The 23,213-nt window shown below is 53.0% G+C and overlaps 5 protein-coding genes across 5 annotated transcripts; 2 read left to right on the top strand and 3 right to left on the bottom strand.

Moving 5' to 3' along the window:
- Nucleotides 1–866: 866 nt before the first annotated feature.
- On the top strand, nucleotides 867–2,970 carry P884DRAFT_302897 (uncharacterized protein; the record flags this gene model as incomplete). The annotated part of the gene is made up of 3 exons (XM_069444981.1): nucleotides 867–963; nucleotides 1,026–2,287; nucleotides 2,419–2,970. The coding sequence occupies 3 exons, from the start codon at nucleotides 867–869 to the stop codon at nucleotides 2,968–2,970; spliced, it is 1,911 nt and encodes a 636-aa protein (XP_069294136.1).
- A 1,099-nt stretch (nucleotides 2,971–4,069) lies between these two features.
- P884DRAFT_83952 (uncharacterized protein) lies at nucleotides 4,070–6,159 on the bottom strand. The gene is made up of 3 exons (XM_069446116.1): nucleotides 5,996–6,159; nucleotides 4,337–5,929; nucleotides 4,070–4,265 (listed from the first exon to the last, which is right to left on the bottom strand). The coding sequence occupies exons 1-3, from the start codon at nucleotides 6,037–6,039 to the stop codon at nucleotides 4,253–4,255; spliced, it is 1,650 nt and encodes a 549-aa protein (XP_069294135.1). The 5' UTR covers nucleotides 6,040–6,159; the 3' UTR covers nucleotides 4,070–4,252.
- Nucleotides 6,160–11,086: 4,927 nt separating this feature from the next.
- Nucleotides 11,087–11,926, bottom strand: P884DRAFT_280501 (ribose 5-phosphate isomerase A-domain-containing protein; the record flags this gene model as incomplete). The annotated part of the gene is made up of 1 exon (XM_069443448.1): nucleotides 11,087–11,926. The coding sequence occupies one exon, from the start codon at nucleotides 11,924–11,926 to the stop codon at nucleotides 11,087–11,089; it is 840 nt and encodes a 279-aa protein (XP_069294134.1).
- Nucleotides 11,927–13,126: 1,200 nt separating this feature from the next.
- P884DRAFT_280500 (major facilitator superfamily domain-containing protein) lies at nucleotides 13,127–15,688 on the bottom strand (the record flags this gene model as incomplete). Its single annotated transcript, XM_069443447.1, has 11 exons — nucleotides 13,127–13,341; nucleotides 13,433–13,561; nucleotides 13,630–13,809; nucleotides 13,873–14,009; nucleotides 14,080–14,199; nucleotides 14,336–14,442; nucleotides 14,518–14,691; nucleotides 14,825–15,042; nucleotides 15,114–15,304; nucleotides 15,384–15,439; nucleotides 15,506–15,688. The coding sequence occupies 11 exons, from the start codon at nucleotides 15,686–15,688 to the stop codon at nucleotides 13,127–13,129; spliced, it is 1,710 nt and encodes a 569-aa protein (XP_069294133.1).
- Nucleotides 15,689–17,517: 1,829 nt separating this feature from the next.
- Nucleotides 17,518–18,771, top strand: P884DRAFT_316678 (uncharacterized protein; the record flags this gene model as incomplete). The annotated part of the gene is made up of 4 exons (XM_069445292.1): nucleotides 17,518–17,725; nucleotides 17,785–18,126; nucleotides 18,186–18,560; nucleotides 18,605–18,771. The coding sequence occupies 4 exons, from the start codon at nucleotides 17,518–17,520 to the stop codon at nucleotides 18,769–18,771; spliced, it is 1,092 nt and encodes a 363-aa protein (XP_069294132.1).
- Nucleotides 18,772–23,213: the final 4,442 nt, after the last annotated feature.

Raw genomic sequence — 23,213 nt, 5'->3', positions numbered from 1 at the left:
TATCGCTGCTGCTCTTCCCCCCCCCCCCCCCAATTTTTTGTTCCTATCACGAAACCTCCTCAAGAGCGTCTTATGATTCCCGTCTCTCCTATGATCTTCTCGAAAGGTATGGCTATCGTTTCGGTAATGTCGATGTCTGAGTCGCTTGCAACTATTCAGGCACACAATTCCTCGTCAGTACAGATTACTTAGGGCCGTAAAACAGCGTCGCCAAGCATTTCCTGGTCGAGCATATCCGGACGATCGTACGCCACTTCTTGGGTTGTGTTGTACCATTCATGCAGCCCCATCGATATGATCTATTTGCTGTGCCAATGCCGCCGCTGAAGAGGAAACAATCGACTGGGGCGCTGCTATGCATGTTCGAACCCTGCAAGATCCACTGCCCGACCCCGCCATTCCCGCCGAATGAGAGTGACTGTTGAGGTAGTATCGAGGCACCGTGGGCAATGTACGCGTTCAATGTTAAACCAGCATCAGACCCCGGAGAACCCCCCGGCAAACAGCGACGTCATCCGATTTCAATGGCAGCTGAACCCAAACGTTCTGTTGGCCGTGCCGCGACGCCAACAAGGCCAAAAGCCGGCGCCATTGGCAGCTATGAACGCCTAAAGCGCGGGGAGCCGGCTTCACCTTTCCTTTTATTCATTCACCTTCTCGCTTCTTCCAACTTCAATTTCTCACGACGATCCTTCGTTCATCAAAAAGCTCCATCGTCGCTTCTAGAACGTCGATAGCGGCCAATTCGGAGCTCCCTCCAACAACTTCTAGTCCGTCCACCGCATCTCAGGGAGGGTTTGGGCAGTACGTGCTTGTACTGCCTCGCGTTACACTTACTCACCCGCCGCATATCGGCTACCGCTAGAATGCCCGGGCAAGCATGGAGTCGCTTCCTTGGCTTGAATCACCCAAGCCGCGGCCATCACGACCGCAACGGCTGGTGGGACGAGTCGAGACAACGACGTGCGTATGCACAGGAGAGCGCTGCCGGTCATCGAGTGAGCTAGGCTGACCGTCTGTTCCAGTTCTCCCAACCTACCGCGACGAGTCCGTGCAGTCGGCGATTCCAGCCCAGAAAGTCACCGAAGTGGCGCTCCGCATCCGCCACCTGATCGAAGAGTGCGTCCCATGTGAGCTCAAGGAGAGCCAAATCACGTCCCCCCACAGCAAGGTCATCAGCCCCAAGGTCATCCAGGCCGCCAAGGAAGCAGGCGGCCGCGAGCACGGCGCCTGTGTCGTGTTTTGCCTGCTCATCAACAAGCGCTGGTGGCGTCACCAGGCGCTGCTGGAGCTGTGGGATGCCGACCTCCACTACCTCCGAGCCACGGCCTGCGAAGTCATCGCCAAGAAGATCATCGAGTCCGAGGAGGACACCGAGTACCTCTTGCACTCGGTCCTGCTCAAGCGCTACTCCATCCTAGTCGACGGCCGACCTACCCATCCCGTCAATGTCATTGAGAAGGCGGTCGACTTGCACGCTCTGCGCGTCATCGGCTCTTCGGGCTACCAGAGGTGCATTAACCACCTCTGGCGCGGATGGCTGGTCCAGGACGAGAACGACCCGGCCTCCTTTGTCGACTACAGGGACAAAGACAACACGTCCTACATCGCGCACCTGGATCCCGACCGCATGCGCTCGCCCATGTACCAGAACGCCACCCAGATGCTTATGTCTTTTATATATCTCGCCCTGTACACGGTGGCCATGAACACCGTCAACGAAGACGGCGGAATCGACGCGGTCGAGGTTCTGCTCTACCTCTTCACCCTGGGCTTCATCTGCAGCGACGCCACCAAGCTCTGGAAGGCGGGCTACTACATCTTCAACTTCTGGAATGCTTTCAACTCGCTGCTCTACGGCCTGCTGGTCAGCAGTTTTGTCCTCCGCTGCATGGCCCTCAGCCACCCCCAGGGCGACCCGGACGGGCTGCGGCATCGCTTTAGCACCCTGAGCTACAGCTTTCTCGCCGTAAGCGCACCGATGTTCTGGGCCAGGCTGCTGCTATATCTCGACAGCTTCCGCTTCTTCGGCGCCATGCTGGTCGTTCTCAAGGTCATGATGAAGGAGTCTATCATCTTCTTCGCCCTGCTGGCCTTTCTCGTCGTTGGTTTTCTGCAGGCCTTCGTGGGACTCGACTATGCCGACGATCGGGACGTTGAGGACATTATGTTTATCGTCCAGTCCATGGCCAACACCGTGATGCAGTCCCCCGACTTCAGCGGCTTTGAGAGGTTTCAGCCCCCGTTCGGCTTGATCCTTTACTACTGCTTTACCTTCGTCGTCATGGTACGCTACTATTCTCCTACGCCTCCTTTCCTTTACAACCCGCTTGTGTGCTTCTGTTGGAGTCCCGTGTCCCCATGCACGCATCTTGCTTGCTTGCTTGCTTGCCTGCTTGACTGACAGGATATCGCCAGGTCATCCTGCTCAACATCCTGATTGCGCTGTACAACTCGGCCTACGAAGACATCTACGAGAACGCCAACGACGAGTACCTAGCCATGTTTGCCCAAAAAACCATGGCTTTCGTCCGCGCCCCGGACGAGAACGTCTTTATCCCGCCCTTCAACCTCATCGAAACCTTTATCTTGGTTCCATTCCTCGAGTGGTGGATGGACAAGAAGACGTACAAGCGCATCAATGACATTGTCATGGGCATCATCTACTCCCCCCTCCTGCTCATCTCTGCCTACTTCGAGACGCGATGGGCCCGAGAGATCCTGGTGAACCGTGCCCGCGGTGACGCCGACGACGACACGGTCGAGGAGTGGGAACAAATGTTGGGGCAGCTAGACTTCGAGTCGGATGGCTGGAAGAAGCAGGTCGATGCCGCCAAGAGCAATCTCGACGAGGACCCCGCAGTCTCCGAAGTCAAGAAGCTCAGGGAGGAAGTGGATAAGTTGAAAGACATCATTCTCTCTCTCCGCAGCACGCTGGGAAAAGGTGACGCCCAGGGGATCGAAAGCTGAGCACAAACCGTTGTGCTACAACTCTTGCATGGTTGATCAACCATCAGTCCAGGCAGTGGATGGGTGATGGAATGCAAGCTGTACGTGACAGGGATTGGAAGTAAACGCTGGGTGGATCAGCGGGGCTTGGTGACCAGCACTCTTGAACGTGAAGATTGTCGTCGACAAGGAATTATATAGTTCATGGAGATAATGCCCAAACCCACATGCCATGTCACCAGCCTCGTTGCAGAGGCCCATACACTGTTCCCTGTTAGCTAAGGTAGGTTGTAGATATGTACACACCAGGCTTGGACTCTCGGAGCATAGTCTAGGGCTCGTGGGCTCGGAAGAATCTGTCTCATCCCTACATAAAGCCTACATGCCCAAACCTCAAGGGCGGAAGAAAGGGGGGGTGGGGCTGAAAACAATCCGCTGTTCAAAGCGGCTCGGCAATGGAACCTGCATGCCTGAACGAACTCTGGCCCTTGTTTGCCGGGATAACACACGAGGGTCACAGCTTGGCATTAAATAATGGCGAAATATTTTAGTCCATTGGTGGGGGGTGCAGATCTGGCGAGGCCCGGCCCGAGCCGCTCTTACGTCATGGGTGAGGCAGAGTCCTTGTTGCTCCAAGTTAGGCAGGTTGCTGGAATTACAAGACACCAAGCACTGTAAAAGAGGAAATCTATCACTCAAAACTGAACCCGCCAGTGCCACTAGACTGCACAGCTAGAAGTCCAATTCAGAGGAGCAAAGACGATTTCACGGCCAAATATCCGAATGCCCCTGCCGAGGCCAGACAAATGTTCCCCAGAGATCTCATACATGCCCGGTAAGGGGATTACATAGCTAACCATTTTGTACGTCCTTGAGCGCCCTTGCTGCCAACCCACAAAGAGCCGCCAAACCACTTTCAAAACTCCCTTTCTTAACATGAAACCCAAGCATTGAAGAGCAAATCAGTGTCCCATCACCCTAATGAGAGGGTAGCCACACCAGGAAACACGTCAGACAAAAAAAAATCAACTTTCCCTCCCACCCAGAAGCGGTCCAACAGCAAAGGGAAAAAGAAGCAAATAGACAACACTTAGTTTTACAAGTATGATGGAACCATTCTCCCTGTCTCCGTCCAAGAGCAGACTATTCCGTAGCATCTCCTCCAAGGTGCCTAAAAATCAAGATGGTACAGAGCAAAAGCTTCTCGGTGGCACCCGATGCGAGAGTGAAGAGAATGCAAGGGATGAATAGAATGGCGAATGATTGTAATAGGGAGGCATGATCATCGCAACTGCGTCGTGACCTAACTAGGAGCACTTGAACATGGTCAATTATCGATCCGTGAAACGCGAAAGGATTGAGGGGGGAAACGTAGAGGAAGACTCACACTCCGCCTCCCATAAACGCGGCCAGGTCATCAAGCTCGAGAAGCTGTCTCTCAAACGCCGCACAAAGCTCCATGGCCGACATGTCGACATCCGGGCCTGTCTGTGGTGCCTGGGGAATACCACTAACGGAAGCCGATGACGCCGCACCGGGTGAGTCCGCCTTGGGAGCGAGGCTCTGGGGCGGAGGGCTAGCCGTGGCCGGGGTTGAAGCACCTGCGGATCCACCGCTGATCGTCGTGACACCGGACCTTCTGGGGACCGAAGGTTCGCTGTCTCGGCCGTCCACCCCAGCCGGAAGTGGAGCATGCGACGCAGAGGACGTCGTCTGATCATACTCCATGGGGTCCGGGTTGGTGTCGGCCTGGCTGACAACGTCGTCCTTGACCGAGGGCGAAACACGGTGGGCTGGCTTACTATCCTCACGCGGCTCGCGGATGTCACGGGGGGCGCTATTCACCTCGCGCAAGACCTTCGACATGACAGAGAGGTGTCGTTGCCAGGGTAGAACCAATGGCCAAGACTCAGAGCCCTCCTGGCAGAGTCTCAGACTATCACGAACAATGCTGGAAGCGGACTCGGTAACATCGGGTGGGGCGAGACCCTTGAGGGTGAGATAGGCGACAGTGGAACCGGCGGTAAAGGCCGAGAAGAGCATGAAGATGGGGAAGCAGAGGATGCTGTCTTTATCCGCACCGTGTTCCAGCGCCAGGAGGGAGGTAATGATGCTATGCGATGCGGCAAAGATCCGGTCGACGGCCTGCCCGTGAGCATGCGAAGATAGGCGCCAGGCCTCGACGGAAAAGTTCTCGTCTGTGACGGCCTGGAGAATGCGGCGACGGTTCACGAAGATGGTGCCGCAGTTAAGGAGCGAATGAATCATGGCGTACGTATAACCGCTGCCCATCGTGATGTGCAGGTTGATCTGGCCAGGCTTGTCGGCAAAATGAAGCGGCAGCGACTGGCGCAGAAGATCGATTTGCTGCTCGAGCGCCACACACTGCTCCTCCGAGAAGGTCTCCAACGTGGTCGTCGTCATCATCTCAACCACGTTGCGCCAAGCCTTGGTTGCCAACACAATATGGCCAAACTCACCAACCTCGGCGAGAGTGCCGTTCGGATCCGCCATGGCCGACGGCGAAGCGTCATTCAGGGGACGAACATAAACCGGGCTTCCGAAGTGGTAGTTCATATCGGGGCATGGCAATGACACATCCTTCACATCATGCGACGACAGAGCGGGGTGGCGACCCGGACTGCTGGTGAGGAAACAGTCAAGGATGTAAATCAGCCACAGAGTGCGCCGGAAGGACTCGTCCTGCAGGAACTGGTCCGGGTCGGGTTGCTGATGGTGGGTGTGGACAACGCGATACATCTGCGCCATGCGCGCAGCTTGGCCTAGGTAGACATAGGCGCGCACCGCATTGCGGCAACCCCACTCATGGATGACGAGCAGGCAAAGGGCCTGAATATCGGCAAGGCTGGGCTGATCCAGAGCCTGCATGATGAGGCTGATTGTCTTGCTGGCGAAATGTTCGGCAGCGGCGGAGCCACCGCCGTGACCACCGTATCGACGAATCATGGCTGGGGAGTGCCTGCCAACGGCGTTAGGACCTGTTCCGCCAACCCCGGGACCGTCGAGCGCGGAATACAGGACTCACCTGGCAGCGGTCGTAAGCAGAGCATTGACCATGGTAGGGTCCATAGAAGCATTCTTGAGCTGCTGAAGGAACGACGGCTTGTGAAAGGCCACACATGCGGGCAGCGTCTTCGAGATGACACGCTCAGCTTCTTGAAGTAACTCCGGAGTAAGCCTGCACGGGACATTGTTGTTAACCTCGACCGAACGCTATCGGAGCAGATGGGATATCATAAATTCAATATTTGTGCTAATCCGTGAATAGAGCGCAAATAACCCGGATTAGAGAGCCAGATTGGTATTGGCGATGCGGAGCTTCAACGCTAGCAGCTCCGTTCGTGGTTGCGCGCCAAGACCAGGACAATCGGGGGTGGGACGGCAAGCCGCGCACGGAGCAAGGGAAAATTGCGTATGCCGATTTGGGAGGGGAGTGAGGGCCGAGTGGGGTAAGATTGGAACTGTCTGGCCCTCCGGAGCCAAGGCTGAAAAATGGCCACTCGGCAGGTGGGGGCAAACCGGGAGCGGAGGAAAGGGTCGCTGCCAACGGAGCATCCGGAAGATCCCAGAGGGGGAAAATGGGGGGAGGAGGAAAAGAAACGAAAGAAGCGAGCGATAAATTAAAGAGAGAAAAGAGGAAGGTTGCGCGCCGCGCGTGGTCAACGAGGGGGGATTGGAAATCGGGTCTAAATCGTGAACGAGAACCGGGGGAATGGGAAAATACTTACTTTTCAGTCGTCGTCGGGACGTGACGTGACAGACTCGAGGGGGGCGGCGCCTGTCGGTCGACCGAGGTACTCGAGACAACCCGCTCACTAGGCAGGGACTCGCGCACGCGCTGGTGGACACGCGCGGGTGACACTCCGTGGCCGCCGTGACTCATGGACTCGGAAGGCAAGTAACATTCATGCATGCCTTTTGCGCAATTCTTGCAAGGTGATCTGCCGTTCTCGTAGACGCATTTGGTCTTGCCTTTTCGACAGCGCACGCACGCGCCGCCAGCGCGAAGGGCTGTCGATCGCACGACCGACGCCATCGTTGATTAATGTCGCTGGCCGGGTTTGAGGCGTTTACCCTGTCTCGTCTCGTTGTGCTGATGAGCCTGGGACGCGCGTACTCCGCGCAAAATTGGCGACAGTTAAAGACGGTGTCGCGCGGGGCACCGGAAAAACCGACGATGCCGGAGAGGAAGGAAATTTGAATCCCGGAGCTACGCCGGGCTGAAGAACTCGATGCTGCACAGAAAAAAAGGGTCTCCGGGAAACGGTACTGTATTGTACAGAAAGCAAAATCGCAGAGCCTTTCGCGCGGAGGATGAAATCGATGGGGCGCGGAGGGGGGAAAGGAGAGGAAGGGGAGGAAAGGCAAGGACAGGAAGGACGGGAAGCGATGGGGTAAAAAGGGCTCGGGCGGGCTTCGAACCTCAGGAAGCGAGAAAGGGAGGCGGCGGCAGCGCTCACAGAAAAAAGAGGCCACAGTCGGGCGGATCGGCTGATGGTGCCGGGGTCTGGGGGCACGGGGAAGAAAGTGGGGACCACTGAGGGAAGGCACCAGCGACAGCCCCGTCAGTGCGAATTGTCCCTAGCGTCGGCCGCCACAGCCCGGCGCCCGGCAGACATGGAAAAAGCGGTCCAACCGGCTTCGACAAAAAAAGCAGCAACCGCCGACCTCCGGCGACTCATCGCGTCGCGTCGCCCGATATACTTGTAATTATCTTTAATGGAGAAAAATCGCCTGGAAGCGCGCTCTTGTATGTGAGCTGTCGGCTTTGATGTGCTTCCCTAACATCCGTGGTGCGCCCCGACACCGAGACACGGATGCCTCAGACCACCAAGCCCGACACGAATGAACGCGCCGATCGGCGGGTCTGCCCGACACGGCGTTGAGCTGCGAGCCTTTATGCACTTGGATTCGAAATTGACATTCTATTCTTGAGGTCTTGTCCCTCGCGAGTCATAGTTCAGGCCGCTGGTCACTCTCATACCGTTTGCGCGCGTCCTCTGTACGATACAGTCGGCAGGGCAAACGACGGGGAAGGCGTGACGGCCGCCTGACCGGCCGGCCCATCCTCGGCTGCAACCAATTGCGAACGGCGCGGCAAACGGCAGAGCGAGCAGATTCCCGTGCTACTTGGCAACTGATGACGGCTGGCAATCCGCGACGCCGCATCCGAGCTGCCCGCCGTCGCCGTCTGCGGGCGGGTGGCTTGCCAACACGGCGCTTGCCTGCGCCCGGGGCTTGGATGCGGGTCCGCCCTAGAGCAGAGCCCAAAGGTCCCGGCCGCGCGCAGCCTGGGCTCTGTGCTCGAGGTTCTTCCCGCTGGATCTGACTTTCCCTTCCGCCCCTAAATTTCGGGCTTGCGCGCCTGCCCGAGAGATTGCCCGACTGCATTCCTCAAACCGACGCGCACCAGTCCGGGGCCGCAGAGTTGAACGGCCAATGCAGACAGATGCGGATATTCGCGTGAGGGAATACGGAGTACTACTCATACTACTCATACTACTGAGGCCCAAAGTGGGGCCGTGCCCGGGCTTGGACCGTCCCAGATAAGTAGCGAGTTCTCCTTCCTCCCCCTTTGCTTTATCCAACTGGGGCCAATGGACAAGTTTGCTATCACTCACCTGAAGACTTGTTCGTGGGTCCGGAGGCGGCTGCGCCGCGAGAACCAACTCTGGGAGAATGGAGTGGGCGGAGGAGGGTGAGGGTACCACATTCAAATTCGCCTCGCGCGTGTCCGGCGTCAGGTTCCACAAGTTCCGAGCCCTAATCTTGGAATCGTCACTCGGACACTTCGGCCGCTAAGCGTTCCGACGCCGGACGTTGCGCATTCACTCTCCACCCTGCAGCGCTCCTTGTCTACATTATTCAATCGCAATGTAAGTCTTTACGGCCACAATAAAGGCTCTCGGAAGAGCCCAGGAGCATAACGCTTGTGGTCAGTGATGCCTTTACCCGGATGGGGGATTGCGCGAAAAAAAATGGCCATGAAGCGTCAGTCGCCTGATAGCAGCAATTTCAAGGCGAGAGATTTTTCCAGTTTGCTGTTGTCAGCGCAGTGAAAGCCTCGGGAAAAGTGAAAGCTCCCTCGGAGACAGGCGGGGTCGCCGGAGACGCAAGAGCACGAACAATAGATGGATTCCATTACTTCCGGGTGGAACCAGGCCTCCCCATGGATAGCACGTGGGGAGCGGCCTGAAACTCTTCGGGCTGCCTCTTCCCGCCGCCGGCCATCCTGTGAACAGCGGCAGGCCAGCCCGATGCGAACATGCCGTGCTGCACTTTCCATGCACCATTTAATACAACGAAGCCCTAAGGGAAAACCGGCGAACGAAATTAGCTGTCGCCATTACCGAGCGTTATGTGCTTTATTCCTTGTTCAGTTGTTCGTTTCGGTCCGCGGCCTTCACCTCGAATTCTCGGATTTCTCATGCAAGACCGTGGCTGACAGGACGGTTTCCAACGCTATCCCTTCAAGAGGCCCAGCCGACCTGCTTCTGATTGCAATAGTTTCCACAGAGCCGTAGGGGGGCGCAAATTCCGGGACCTCAGTTGAGTCCCTTGGTCCTGACCTGGCGTTCGGGCGAAATGCCGGCTCCCAAACAAGTCGCCCAATCTGGGCTCTGCGGCTGGACATCGGACATCGCGCCCGGATGCCGGTGGCCCCACGAATTACCCGGAAAAAGTTAAAACCTGCCTGTTCTGAAACGGCCAGCTGTGCTTGTATACCCGTGTTAAAGTTTGGCTGAAACCAGAGCGACTACTCCTTCTTTGCGAGGTACACAATCACTGGACATGACTGGTAAATATACGTACATATACATGGCGACATGCCTGAATTCGTCAAGGTATTGCGTGCTACTGATGTGATGTATGAATTGGCGGATGTACAGGTAGGTACTTTGGGAACCTGCTGGCATTCCGACCCGCCGTGACTGGCTCGGCGGTTATGGGTCCGCCGGGCGGCTTTGCTAGCTGAACAAAAGGGCCCGCAATGGCCATGTCTTGCAGAGGTTGGCCAGCTCTCGACGGGGCCAAATGCTGGTTGTGTCACTGGAGAGCGTCTCCTTCGCTTCCATGTCGCAGATGATACCTTGTACTATACTTATAGGTAGGTAGGTAGGTAGGTAGGAAATATTGTAGCAATTAACACCAGACATTGGTTGGGATTGATAATACCTACCTTCGGGAGAACTTGCCTACAACGAGCGCTGACGTATTCGAGTGTGTCGGGGTGTGCTTCTCCATAGGGCGAATTCGCCGATCTGCGATCAACCCGTCATCTGTTGGTAATGCGGTCCACCCACACGGCCGTTGCTTGATCACTGGGGACAGAGGTGCCGAACAGAGGCGGCAACACAGCCGGCGGCACAAACAGCATTTACCTTAGATCAGATACAGACCTAGAAGGGTCAGTGGTAGAAGCGGGTAGAGCCACCCCCCCTCTCACGCACCTTCGTCTCTTGTCGCCAGCCTCGGACTTTCAAGGTGCCGCTCGGGCATAGCCAGAAGAGCCCGGGGTTATAAAAAAGATAATCATGATGGACCTGCGAGTACAAGTGAAGCGCAGCATGGTTTGAGGCTCTGGGACGGCCGCTGCTCGGTTGTTCCCCGCCAGCATGGCACATCTAAAATAAATTCTTCAGCCCGCCATGGGACAGGCACTGACGCGGATCGAACATATTGTTGCATTTTCGAAAGCACGTGCAGTACAACATGTGAAGGTCGCGGCGGCTACCGTGTGGTGCGTGCGATATTTGTCCAGGCGCCGGGTGAGTGATGTAGCCATCCGTCAGGTTCGGGGCTGCAGGAGACGTCGCATCTAGTGAGTGCGCCAGAGACGAGCTCCATATCGAGGCACCCATTGGCAGTTACGCCCCGAGCTGGTCCAGGGAGAAAGGCGAATAAAAGCAACGTTATAAGCCGGATCGGAGATGAAAGTCTGCATCTATCCGTCCGGCACAAGCACAAACGTCGATAAAGCTTCTGGAGGATCGTGGCCAGCGCGCGCATATACTCAAAACGAGTTTATTGTTTACGAGCTCTTCGTCCTCGGTGCCGTTATGAAGCACCTAGGAACCGCAAGTGGTTCGCCGCCTTGTGGCCACTTTTCTCCAGTTCAAGATGGCGGAGACCTGACCTCGACGGTACCATCAGCCATGCCGAAATACGCCGCCACGGGTTTCTGCGCGCCGCTGGCAACCTGTAGCCCGTTCTTCCCGTGAAACAAGCCGATCTCGGCCACGCCGGGGATCTTGATCAGCGCATCCGCAAGTGCGTCGACGGTCCACAAGCCGTTGCTCCCGTCGCCGGCCTGACCGGCGGACTCGGTGTCTTTGGGGAGCAGGAGGGGGGCAAACGGCGCGTCGATAATCCACATCCCATTGTCCGTGACGGTGGCGCCAGCCTTTCCGGGCAGCCCGGGACGGATGCGTGGGTTCTGGGAACCCATTCGCCGGAGCTCGTCGAGAACTCTCGGGGCGGCCATGGGCAGCACCTCAATGGGGATGCCCTTCTTCCAAGCCGTCCCCAAGCGCGTAGAGAGTTTGCGGAAGTCGGCCACACAGACAAATCGCTTGGCGCTAGTGGCCACGATCTTCTCCTGCCACAAGCAAGCGCCGCCGCCCTTGATCAGGTTCAGGTCGTCGTCCACCTCATCGGCGCCGTCGAATGCTACATCCAGCTGCTGGCCAGCGGGTAGCTTGCTGATGTATTGCAGGTTCAGCCCAGCCGCCTCGATCAGTTCCTCAGACTGGGAGCCCGTCGGGTAAAAGACCATCTTGGAGGTCACTTCGGGCCCGAGCGCGGCGATCGCATCGACAACGTAGACGACGGTGCTCCCGGAGCCAATCCCCACCCTGGTGTACTCGGGCAAGAGGTAATCCTTGACCGCCTGATAGGCGGCCATGCGCTTCGACGTCTCCACCAACTTCGCCTGCTCCTCTGCTGTGGTCGCCATTCTGCGCACACTCGGCGTCGTCGTCGTAGGCGGAAGTCTCCGGTGACGGATGGCTGACCGTAGCAAAGGCTTCGCGCAGCCGGGTATGCTGGGGCAAAACCTGGCACGGGCAGCGGCGGGAAGCTGCACAGCAGCCCAGTGGGGTGGAGGTTCGGAGCGGAAAGAACAGAGGCCGGCAGCAAAGAAGGCAGAGTGGGGGAGCCTGTGCGTAACGGTTTTCAGCCTTGCTGGTGGCCCTGCGATTTTTGTGTTCATCAGAGAGCAGATCGGGGTTACTTATCGCGTGGGCCGCCGAATTGAACGAAGCGGATCACCCTCTGCCGTCAAAGACGGTATGGAATTCCTAGCAGTTGCTGTGCAACGACTTCGAGAAGGTTTGGAGAACCCCGAATTTCGGCGAGCAATCACCCCACATTGGCGGGGTGCGTTTGGAGTTGGTTCGGGGAAGTCAGCATCATCACGTGCTGGCTGCGCACCTCTTCCACATACTACGGCAACCTTCCTCACCCGGAGTGCAGTTCTCCGGTGGGTAATATAACGCCTGGCCTGCTGCTTGCTATCTTCCGTATGGACGTTTTCGTGCGACTGAGGCACGAAGCTTCGCGTTTCCCCTACCGTGGTATCTCGAGTTGAGGTGTGGCGAAGAGAATGCCACAGTCGGAGTTGTCTACCTACAAAATTTCGTCTCTGGGAAGTAACCTCTCGTCGACACTTGAAGCATTCTTCGCGGCTTCTACTGCCCTGATGCTACCATCATCCTGCCGCCTCGCCATCGATCACCAAAAAAAACACCCAATTTCTATGAGACGTTTTTTATTCGAGCAAAGATCAACCCGTTGCTATGGTTATAGCTGCCTCTTCTCTAGAGTCTTCAGTCCCGGCGGCCCATGGCGGCCCTAACCACACACCGCAAGAGGCCGAGAATGACCCCGTGCTCACCGTACTAAAGCGAGCCAAAACACCGACTGTGTTTGCTGACCATCCTAATGCAAGTCTCGAGGTGTCGTATCGCTACCCTCTCGCCCATCTACCGAGGTTCATAAATGTCTTTATCTTCTCTACTCCCTACACCCAGCCTTCCTTACACGAAGGCTTCCCCAGTCACAAGGCTACCTGTCCTTGTTCTTGTTGTCCTTCGTTCCTCCTCCTCCGTCCACGACGACATTCTTGCCTTGTCTTCGCCCCTAGAAAATGCACGATTTAGTGGTGGAACCGGAAGTCTAGTCTCTTGTTGCCCTGGTCAGTGGTGGTGGCGAGGTAATGCAGTCGCTCTTCCGGTGTCATGGCATTCCACTTCTTGTCCCGTTGCTTATTTCGGAGCACGTAGTACGCCTTCACCAGGCCGTACAGCGCAAGGTTCATACAAAGGATTCCAAGCAGCTGCTTGTTCCCACGTCGATATCGCGGCGCGTCGTCTGGGACATACCTCGTTAGCAATCGTTCTTTGACGCGCGAACCTACCCAACCTCCCCCCTGCCCTTTTCTTCTGGCTCTCGTTGTACGTACCTTCACGGTAGATGTTGGAGGCGATGATAGAGCTAGCTTGGACAAACATATTGTAACATGCAGCAGACACGGTACGGGACCTAACCGTGTTGGAGTTGCGCGAGTTCCATCCAACTTGGATCGGATGGGCTGAATGTTCTTGGTCAGCTCGGGTAACGCCACCAAATGCGCGCCAGGGATTCGATATGGGTCCTTACGGTTGGGGTAGCAGAGCAGCAGAGTGGTCACCGCGTATATCACCCACCTGTTCACCTTGGCCGTGTCGACGGCATTCAGGTAAATCAGGAACGGCAGCGCCCATATCTGCCCTAGGCTAGCCACAAGCGTCAGCTGGCTGACTGCCTCGGAGAGATAGGATATCAGAACCATGGTTATGACTGTGGCGGTGTCAGTTTGTGCTACTGTTGTGACGGGGAACGGCCAGAGAGGATGCTACTTACTATGGCCGATGGTGTTAGGTATCGCCAGCAGGTTCGTCTGGAAGGTATCAAAGCCTAGCTGTCTAAGGGTGAGGGTGAGGTACTGCGCCGGTGGTGTCATTGGGATCTGGAACGTAAGCCCTAGGATATATAACGGCCTAGATAGCGTTAGCACTACCCCTTGTCCGGTCCTCCTCCTCCTCGGCAACTGTCCCGAGGGCCACCTACCAAAGGTCGAAGTCTTTGAGGCTCCGCCACAAGAGCCCAAATGTGATGGGCTGACGGTTATGCATGTCGCTCTTGCTCGGGTCGTCGCGTAGAACACGATTAACCATGATCGTCTCCTCACTAGGGGGGGTGCCAGCCCGGTTAGCAACCATGGGTTGGTCCCCGGTTTCGCGGTTTGGGGGCGAGGTGGAGTTGAGGGGGGGGGGGGGTAGAAGGTAGGGTAGGGTAGGATTCTAAGGAGGCGAGAAGGGCCTACCGCTCGGTGAACCAGCCATTCTTCCCTCGAAACCAACTCGCCGTCTGGCACGGTCCAGGTGGCATCAAGAGGAAGGCCAAGAGGCCGACAACAAGGGTTAACAAACCCTAGGTATTGCGTATCAGTGTCAGCCAGGTCTCTACGGTGGTGGCCTAGACGGGTATGGAGAGGGCTTCCCGTACCTCAAGCAGGAAGAGCCACCTCCAGCCAGAGTGGCCCTGGAACCCCCGCATGTGCAGGATCCCGTAGGCGAGAAGCGCCGAGCAAATATCGGCGATGCTCATGGCGGTCCAGAAGAAAGCCAGTCGTATAGTGAGCTCGTGGTGCTTGTAAAAGTACGAGAGGTACAAGATCACCTGTCCATTTCGGTGTCAGCTCACACCGAACACAGGGCAACGCGTCCGGGGGCCCCGGGGGGGGGGGGGGGGGGGGGGGGGGGGGGGGGGGGGGGGCAGGTTCCCGAGCAGAGAGGAGTCGTGCGTTGCTTACATCGGGAATGAATCCTCCTTGTAGGATTCCCAGCAGAGAGCGACAGACGAGGAACGACGCGCGGCCGGAGAGGAAGAACTGCATAGCCGCTACGATGCTCCAGAGACTCATCTGCATCGGAATCCAGCGGTCCGGCCCCATCCACTTGGATACCAGCTGTGATGGCAGCTCGGCGCAGAGAAACGAAAGCCGGAAGACGGTGACACCGAGGTTGTAGTCTGGGGATAGGGGTCAGCACCTGCCACCCGATATACCGCTCCTACTCGCCCAGATGCTGCCGTCGACTCACCATTGGTTGTCAAACCCAGCTCAGGGAGAAAGTTGTCGGATAGAGCCTGGGAAAGGTTTGCTCGATCGAGCTCCAGGGCCATGAACATGATGCAGGTCCATACCATGATCCGGAAGTCGATCTTGCGCACCAACCGAACCTCTTCGCGCCATGTCCATCGCGCAAGGGGGTCGAAGCGATGGGTGTTCTCCCTGCGCACGGGGCCCCTTTGGTTAGACACCCTCAAGAAAGACTGAAATGCCCCTGGGACTGGAGGGGATAATGGCTTACCATTCGGGTGGCGGCTGATATTGCTTTGCGGTTTCCGGATCATCGAACACGCTGGCCTAAACCGGTGGTCAGTTCCTGCTGGTTTGTCTCGTGGTCTGGACGACATGGGAAGGGCAACCCGCCTGTGTGGCTATAGCATCGGGGTCATACGGCCTGGTCTTCTGGAACCAGAATCGCTTCTTGAGCAGTGGCTCTCCGACAGGTGGTATCGTGTTCACGGAAGTGGTTGATATATCGGGCCCTAGCTTGCTGTCCGGGTCATTGACGACCCGTGGGGTCTTGTCTCTGCTTAAGATGGTGGCCATTGGCTTCTGCTGATCCCAATATCCCCAGAGCTGATATATGCGAAGGCCGAAGCAGAAAGAACTCCCAAACCCAGGCTCACGGGCCGGCTCAAGTTCCAGTGTCGTCAATGCGCCCCTCCGAAGTGGTGCTACACTCCTCCGCTGCCGGACCTGGGAGTCGGGTACTTATACAGCCTCGGGAGCATATCCAGGTGACGTCCTTGTCGGAAGAAAGACGCCGGTTCTAGGCCCGAGCATTGCGTACACTCTCCCGATAATCACGTCTTGGATTCCCCCCCGTATATCGGCGTGGTATCGAGGGCGCATCTACGCAGTATGTGGGCTGTCGCATGCAGGCGGTGTTCACCTATAATTCTGCACGACGCCAGAGGCTCTCGGCTTCGCCCCTCCTTCCCCTCAGGCAAGCACTACCTTGTCGTCAGCCAGATACTGGGCATTCAGTAGCCAACTTAACCCCCCCCCCTCCCTCCCTCCCCTCCTCGGCCCCAACCCCGGTCGCTCACAGCCAGCGTTGTGGCCGGTGAAGACCCAGCTGCGAAGCTGATACCAAGCATTGCTTACACTGGTAACCCCTGTCCCCTGTATAGGGAATCTGAAATGTCCAGTTTCGCCCACTCACTGGTACGGTCACATTACCCGTCGCCATTTGCGTTGGCCGGGAACTAAGGGGCCACTGGGCGCAACCCACGGTCCGTACAGCATTACCGGAGGAAGCGGAAGCCGATCTTCGCGGCGGCACTCCTATTGGTCTAGTCTTGAAGCGGGCCTCGCAGCAGATTCATCAGAAGTAGAGCTATCACGGAACTGAACGGTACTTACTGTAAACACACTCCGGCACACTGGCGCGCTGCCCATACTGGTCGGCTGGCAGACCCAGCGTTATGGTTTTTGATGGCAAGGGCAGGAATTAGGGGTCGAGCAATGGCGTGATGAGGCGTGATCACCTCCAAGTCTGACGCGACTTCTCGTTATTATGCACCCCGCGCGACACCAAGAAACCATCGGCCAATAGCAACCATGATAAGTCCCATGTCGATGGCGGCAGAGCTGGCCATACGAGCGCCTTTGCTGAAGTTACTCCTGATCACCACCAACCCGAAACCATCTCGCATTATCTCCGCTACCCCCGGGACCCAGAGCGAAAGCGAGCAACGGAAATGCGGACACAACGAACAGGAGTATGTGCACCCACGTGGGGGCTGGGCTATAGCTACCTCTTGGTTCGTCTCAGCTATCCGGATAGGCAGGGAGGCCCGGCAGACGTTGTATTGTATACATGGGCGTACATACATACAGGTGGTTCATACACATTCTGCACATCCGTGTTGCGGCGTCCCTAATGAGGGTTGGGTTGGGAGGCATCTCCGCACGGAGCGGTGCTCTACCAGGGCAGCCAAGAACGGCCGGTCCTTTGGTCATTGCGGTCCCATTCCCTTCCTGTTCGAACGACATGATAACAATGGCGGAATGCGTGCCCGGGAGCTCGCAATCTTCACCATCAACGCCCATTCGATGACCCTCCACCGTCCACCGTGAACCATCCATCTTGTCCTGCAATGCTGTGCAGCATCAGAAAGCGGGGACGCGGGGGCTAGCAGATGTGTGAGGAGGATGGCAGGGTCGATGATGTAAATTCATCTCGTCAGCTGGGCCAACCTGTGGTTGAAGGGCTGTTGTCGACTTTATATAAAAAGGACACTCTGTGTCGGCCGTGGTGGACGGAGGAATGAAGGACTAACTTGATAAACTCTGATTCTGCGAAAACAAGCATCAGCCTTCAATACCCCCCAGAAGTGCTCCGCGTCGCAGGCCCAACAAGAAAGAGCACAATGGCTCCGTCGGCAATCGATACCGAGACCCCTACGGTGGTGACCAAAGGTCCGGCTCGTGAGCCCCTCAAGCTCTCCGGGGCACTTGAAGCCTACGAATACTTTGATGTCACGCCCGTCATTGGTCGAGAATTCCCTACGGCCAAACTGGACGAATGGCTGAATGCCCCCAACTCCGATGAGCTTTTGAGAGATCTGGCCATTACTAGTAAGTCATATGCCGCTCGTGGTCCTGGCTTTGGGCAGCGCCGTGGCTTACAACTCCAGTCTCCCAGCGTGGCGTCGTGTTCTTCCGTGCCCAGGATGGCCTGACCAACGAGACGCAGAAGAAGCTCATCCTGAGACTCGGTGAGCTGACCGGACGGCCTGCCACCTCGGGGCTCCATATTCATCCCATCCTCAATTCCGAGCGTGAACTGGGAGGTGATGACCTCGAGATCAGCACCATCAGCTCGATCCAGAATAAGAAGTTTTATTCCAAGGTTGCCCCAGAGACGCTCAGCGCGAAAAAGCAGAACAGTGGTCAATGGCATAGCGATATTGCATTCGAACCTGTGCCAGCTGATTACACGTCCCTCCGCTTGACTGAGCTTCCCACCACTGGTGGAGGTATGTGGCTGCTCGGGAGGGAGGCAACTCAGAGATACCGCTAACAGAGGCTCTCACAGACACTCTCTGGGCATCGGGATACGAAATCTACGACCGCATCAGTGAGCCGTACCAGAAATTCCTCGAGGGTCTTACGGCCACCTTCGAGCAGCCCGGATTCCAGAAGGTGGCCGAAGCGTCTGGTTTCAAGCTTTACGACAAGCCACGAGGCGCCCCTGAGAACGTCGGCACCGAGCTTAAGGCAGTTCACCCCGTCGTGCGTACCAATCCCGTCACCGGCTGGAAGAGCATTTTCCCCGTAGGTGGCCATGTCAAACACATCAACGGCTTGGCCCAGGAGGAGAGCTCGAGACTCCTCGAATGGTTTCTAGACCTGATCTACAAAAACCACGACCTGCAGGTCCGGTTTAAGTGGAAAAACCCTAACGACATCGGTGAGCGATCCACCCTTCATATCTGGACGGAAGTGTACTGACAGCATCGGTAGCCATCTGGGACAACCGGTCCGTGTTCCATACCGCTACGTTTGACTATTTGGATGGGAACTATGGTGAACGCTTCGGAAACCGCGCGGTTGGCCTAGGCGAACGGCCGTACCTAGACCCTAATAGCACTTCAAGGAGGGCTACGCTAAGCAAGGCCTAATTAGATAGTAACTAGATAGTAATAGGTTTAAATAAGCCCTACCTAAGTATTATTTTCCTTTTTTCTAATAGAGTAACTCCATTAGGCTTAGTACAAGCTAGCAAATAATAGTTACTAAAGTTAAGATAGACCTTATATTAGATATAAAGATAATAATATTAATATCTTCCTAGATATATAGAAAAGAACCACCCTATATAAAAATAGTTTCTAAAATAAAGAATCTATATTATATACTATATATTTCTCTATATAAGATAATAGCCTTATAGATATAATAGAAAAGCATATAATATTTTAAAAAAGGGCTTCTCTTATATCTTAATAAATACCTCTCTAAAAATTATAAAACTACTACCTTAGATAGCTCTTAAAAACACTATCTAATAATACTATTCTATTATAGGTGTCACGGAAATATATATACGGGACGCCGCCTAAGCCGCCTTCCCCGACAGGCCAATAGGACAGTAGGCACAAACGGACCAATCAGGAAAGGATCACGCTTGGCAAAGTAATCCATACACTATAAGATCACTACCACAGCCATGATCCAGACAGCAAAGGATCACTAGGTAGAGGGTGATCCCAGGATTATATATACATATAGATAGTCACTTATTATAGTAGACTCTAGAAGTTCACCAGTAATAGCTATCCGCCCTTACAATCACAATACCCCTAACAGCATCGTACTATTATAAGAGACAACTCTGTTGTTATAAACCCTTCGGCTTCACCGAATCCCTTAGACGACCTATACACTTGTCCTACATCACTTACCTTCGTCTAAACCCTTTCAGAAGGAGTCTAAGTTAGGTTCGTTACACATTACTATTACTCCCTTTGTTCTATTATAGTTTAGAACAGAGGTGACTTCGACCTCGATATCGATATAGCTACTAATGTTATAGCCAAATAACTGCTTGCCTAGCTTGGTTAGCTCTAGTAGCAAATCTAGGAGTTAGACTAGAGAGACAAGGCTGCTTAAGCTCGAATCAAGGAACTTAAGAACGGCGAAAAGCACTTGTAGAAGCTGGTTAACGAGGCCTACGCTAAAATCAAGGCGCTTGAGACTGCTAAAGCAAGCCGTATCAAGATCGAACTACCTGGTAAGTATAGAGGAACCAAGGAGGACCTTATAGGGTTCTTGATAAACCTCCGATCCTACTTCTGGCTTAATGACGACAAGTTTCCGGATGACAAAGCTAAAGTCTTCTACGTAGCTATAAGACTAGAGGGTAAGGTACTTAGATAGTTCGAACCTATATAGAATGACTATCTTACTAAGGAAGACGAGGACGACCGAGATGCCTTTATATAGGTAGTCTTTCGATCCTATGACCGTTTCGAAGAAGAGCTTCGGAAGGTCTTTAGCGATAAAGATGAGAAGATTTATACCTAAGAAAGGCTTGCCAATCTCCGATAGACTAAGTTAGTAGCCTCCTATATTATATAGTTTAGATAGGATATATTTAAGTCTTAGCTTAATGACGAGGCGTTAATATAACTATTCTATAATGGCTTAAAGGAAAAGGTTAAAGATAAGCTATATAAGTATAACTAGCCTAAAACTCTAGATAAATATATTATATAGGCTATTAGAATTGATGATTAGCTTTATATATAGGAATAGTAGAAATAAGGTCGAATGAATAGAACTATGGTTAAGGCTAACGACAAGAAAAAGCAAGCGTACGTTAGTACCTTGTATAGGATATATCCTAGAGCTATAGATATAGATATAGTATAGAAGTAGGATAAGAAGAAGATAGCTAAAGACAAATCTAACGCTACCTATTATAACTATAGAAAGAAAGGATATTATAAGTAGGAATATCGAAGCCCGAAGAAAGATTAGAAACTAGTCCCGGGAAAGGAAATTACGGTTATCGATAAAACCAAGGACGTTATCGAAGTAGTAGCTACAAGCTATAAAGATAGGGATAATGACATGGATAGTCTCGAACACGATAATAACAAAGACAAATAGATACCGTACTCCGAATTAGTTACTATAGACCTAGAAATAGATATTACCGAATAGGATACGGCAGGGGAGTATATACTACCAATTTCGATTCTCCTAGCCTTGAGGTAGTAGGGTTTTATAGTCACGTAGAGACAGGATAGATCGTGGATAACCGATATCTAAGGAGTCGACCGACCCGGACCGAATATCTTGTTCCTTTAGGAACGGATCGAATGGTACTATAATAAAGTTTTCTAGCTTAATACGGAGTTATACGAACGAGATAGATGCCTAACTTGACTTGCCTAGTAGAGTAACAAGATAAAGGACGAAATAAGGGAACTCTAACGTATCGTAGAAACTATTAAAGGGGAATAGCCTATAACGTATAATAGACCTAATAGTTATATTAAGCACTTTGACGATTAGTAACTTAGCTATGATATATAGAACCCGGAATACCAGTTTATATATATAAACTACGGAAAAGACGAACGTATATAGGAAAGTTATTAAAAGAAACATTCCTACCTTAGTATTAGGGTACCTATAGTCTATATATAGTAGGAAGGATTCGGAAGAGAATTCTAATATCTTCTAGGCAACGCTACGTGACTATACCCTTGATATAAGGCATATATATAAGTACCCTAGTTTTAGTATATAGTATATAAATGCCGATACCACTTCTGCGATAAATTCGAAAATAATCACTAGCTAACCTGATAGGAAAACGGGGATAGAAGTTTACACCCTATAGAATAGGTTTACAATATAGGAAACAGAGCGGCCGAATTACTCTAGAAGATCGAAACCTGGAGTTTAGAAGGTATCACGGTAGTTCTAAGACGAGCCTAGCCTAGGCCCTACGGAATAGGACGAGATATATAGGACTTATATTAGAGTAACGATTGTCTCTATCACGCGGACGAAAAGAAATCGCGAATTCGGGAGCTTTAGATGAAGCTATAGACTATATAACGGAAAGTAGAATAGACCTAATAATAGGAAGCTATAAGCACTTAATGGCTTATAGAAATAAGAACGATCGATAAAGCCGCTATTAGCCGAATAATCGAAGAGGTTAATACTAACCTAGGAAATAGGTTAGGGCCCTTCGAGGGGCCCGAAAACTATTAATACCTATGTAGTAGTAAGTAGTAGCGTAGTATAGGAGGAACTAGTGTAAGAGACTACTATATTAAGACCTCCCGACAGAAACATAGGAAATCGCTATAATCTTTAGATGACGATAATAAGACAAGCGACTATAGATAACGGCGTAATAGAAGTAGTACGAAATGCTTATACTAATAGATAGTAGAGTAGAGATAAACCTAATTTCGCTAATACTTGTAAATTAGCTACGGATACCTTAGAGAATAAAACGGAAGTATAGTATAGTCAAAGGGCTATTCCTAATATAATAGATATATAGGGAGACTAAACCGATCAATATCACTATAACAAGGAAGACTATAGTAGTCGTATTTAACATTATAAATATAGGTAACGATAAAGATATAATACTAGGACTACTATAGTATAAAGACTACAACCCGGACATTAGCTAGAAGAATAATAGCTACTTACGACCCCAAATAGAGTCATATTTAACTAGCGTAATAGGAAGCGTGTAAGGATCGCGAGCGGATGATGCTTAAGGGAAGGCATGTCCTACAGATCTACCGTAAGAGATAGGCAGTAGTAGACAGACTACTATAGACTCTAGAAGAAGCAGTATAACGACACCGACGTTACAATAGGAAGAACGAGCTATACTACCGATAGCTATTCTCTCTGTTAACGAATACGGAGCACTATAATTAGAGTAATAGGTTAAGATAGGAGAAATCGCTAGTATTGCTATAGACAGAACCAAATTCGTATACTATTAGAAAACCGAGAAACGAGATAAGACTAGGGAAGTACCGAAGGAGTACGAAGGACACCTAGCATTTGAACTAAAGTATCTAGAAGGATTACTAGAACACGGCCTATAGGATTACGAGATCAAGCTTAAGGAAGGAGTACGATTGAAGTTCTTTAAGATCTACTATATAAGCTAGACATAGAACGAAGAACTCTAGCGATATTTGGAGGAGAACCTTCGGAGAGGATATATCCACCTGTCGACATCGCCAGTAGGCTACCTAATCCTATTTATACCTAAGAAAGACGGAAAGCTATAGTTATACGTCGACTATCGGTAATTTAATAAATAGACTGTAAAGAATCGATACCTATTACTACTAATCTTATAGCTCCGAGATTAGTTAGTAGGAGCCTAATATTTTACGCGTCTTGACTTACTATCGGCCTATAACTATATATAGATCAAAGAAGGTAATAAGTGGAAAACGGCCTTTAGGATACCTTATAGCTACTACGAGTACCTCGTTATGCTATTCGGACTTACAAACGCGTTAGTAACGTTCTAAGCTTTAATTAATCAAGCTATCCGCCCCTT

The sequence above is a fragment of the Thermothelomyces heterothallicus genome (genome assembly GCF_042370625.1).
Source record: "Thermothelomyces heterothallicus CBS 202.75 unplaced genomic scaffold P884_scaffold_31, whole genome shotgun sequence".
Lineage (NCBI taxonomy): Eukaryota > Fungi > Ascomycota > Sordariomycetes > Sordariales > Chaetomiaceae > Thermothelomyces > Thermothelomyces heterothallicus.
This window is presented reverse-complemented; position numbering and strand designations above follow the sequence as displayed.

Bases quoted from the DNA above. Each gene is read 5' to 3' on its own strand.
- P884DRAFT_83952 (XM_069446116.1), bottom strand. From the start codon at position 6,039: ATGGACCCTACCATGGTCAATGCTCTGCTTACGACCGCTGCCAG. The intron at 5,930-5,995 runs GTGAGTCCTGTA...CGCCGTTGGCAG, and splicing joins CTGCTTACGACCGCTGCCAG to GCACTCCCCAGCCATGATTC.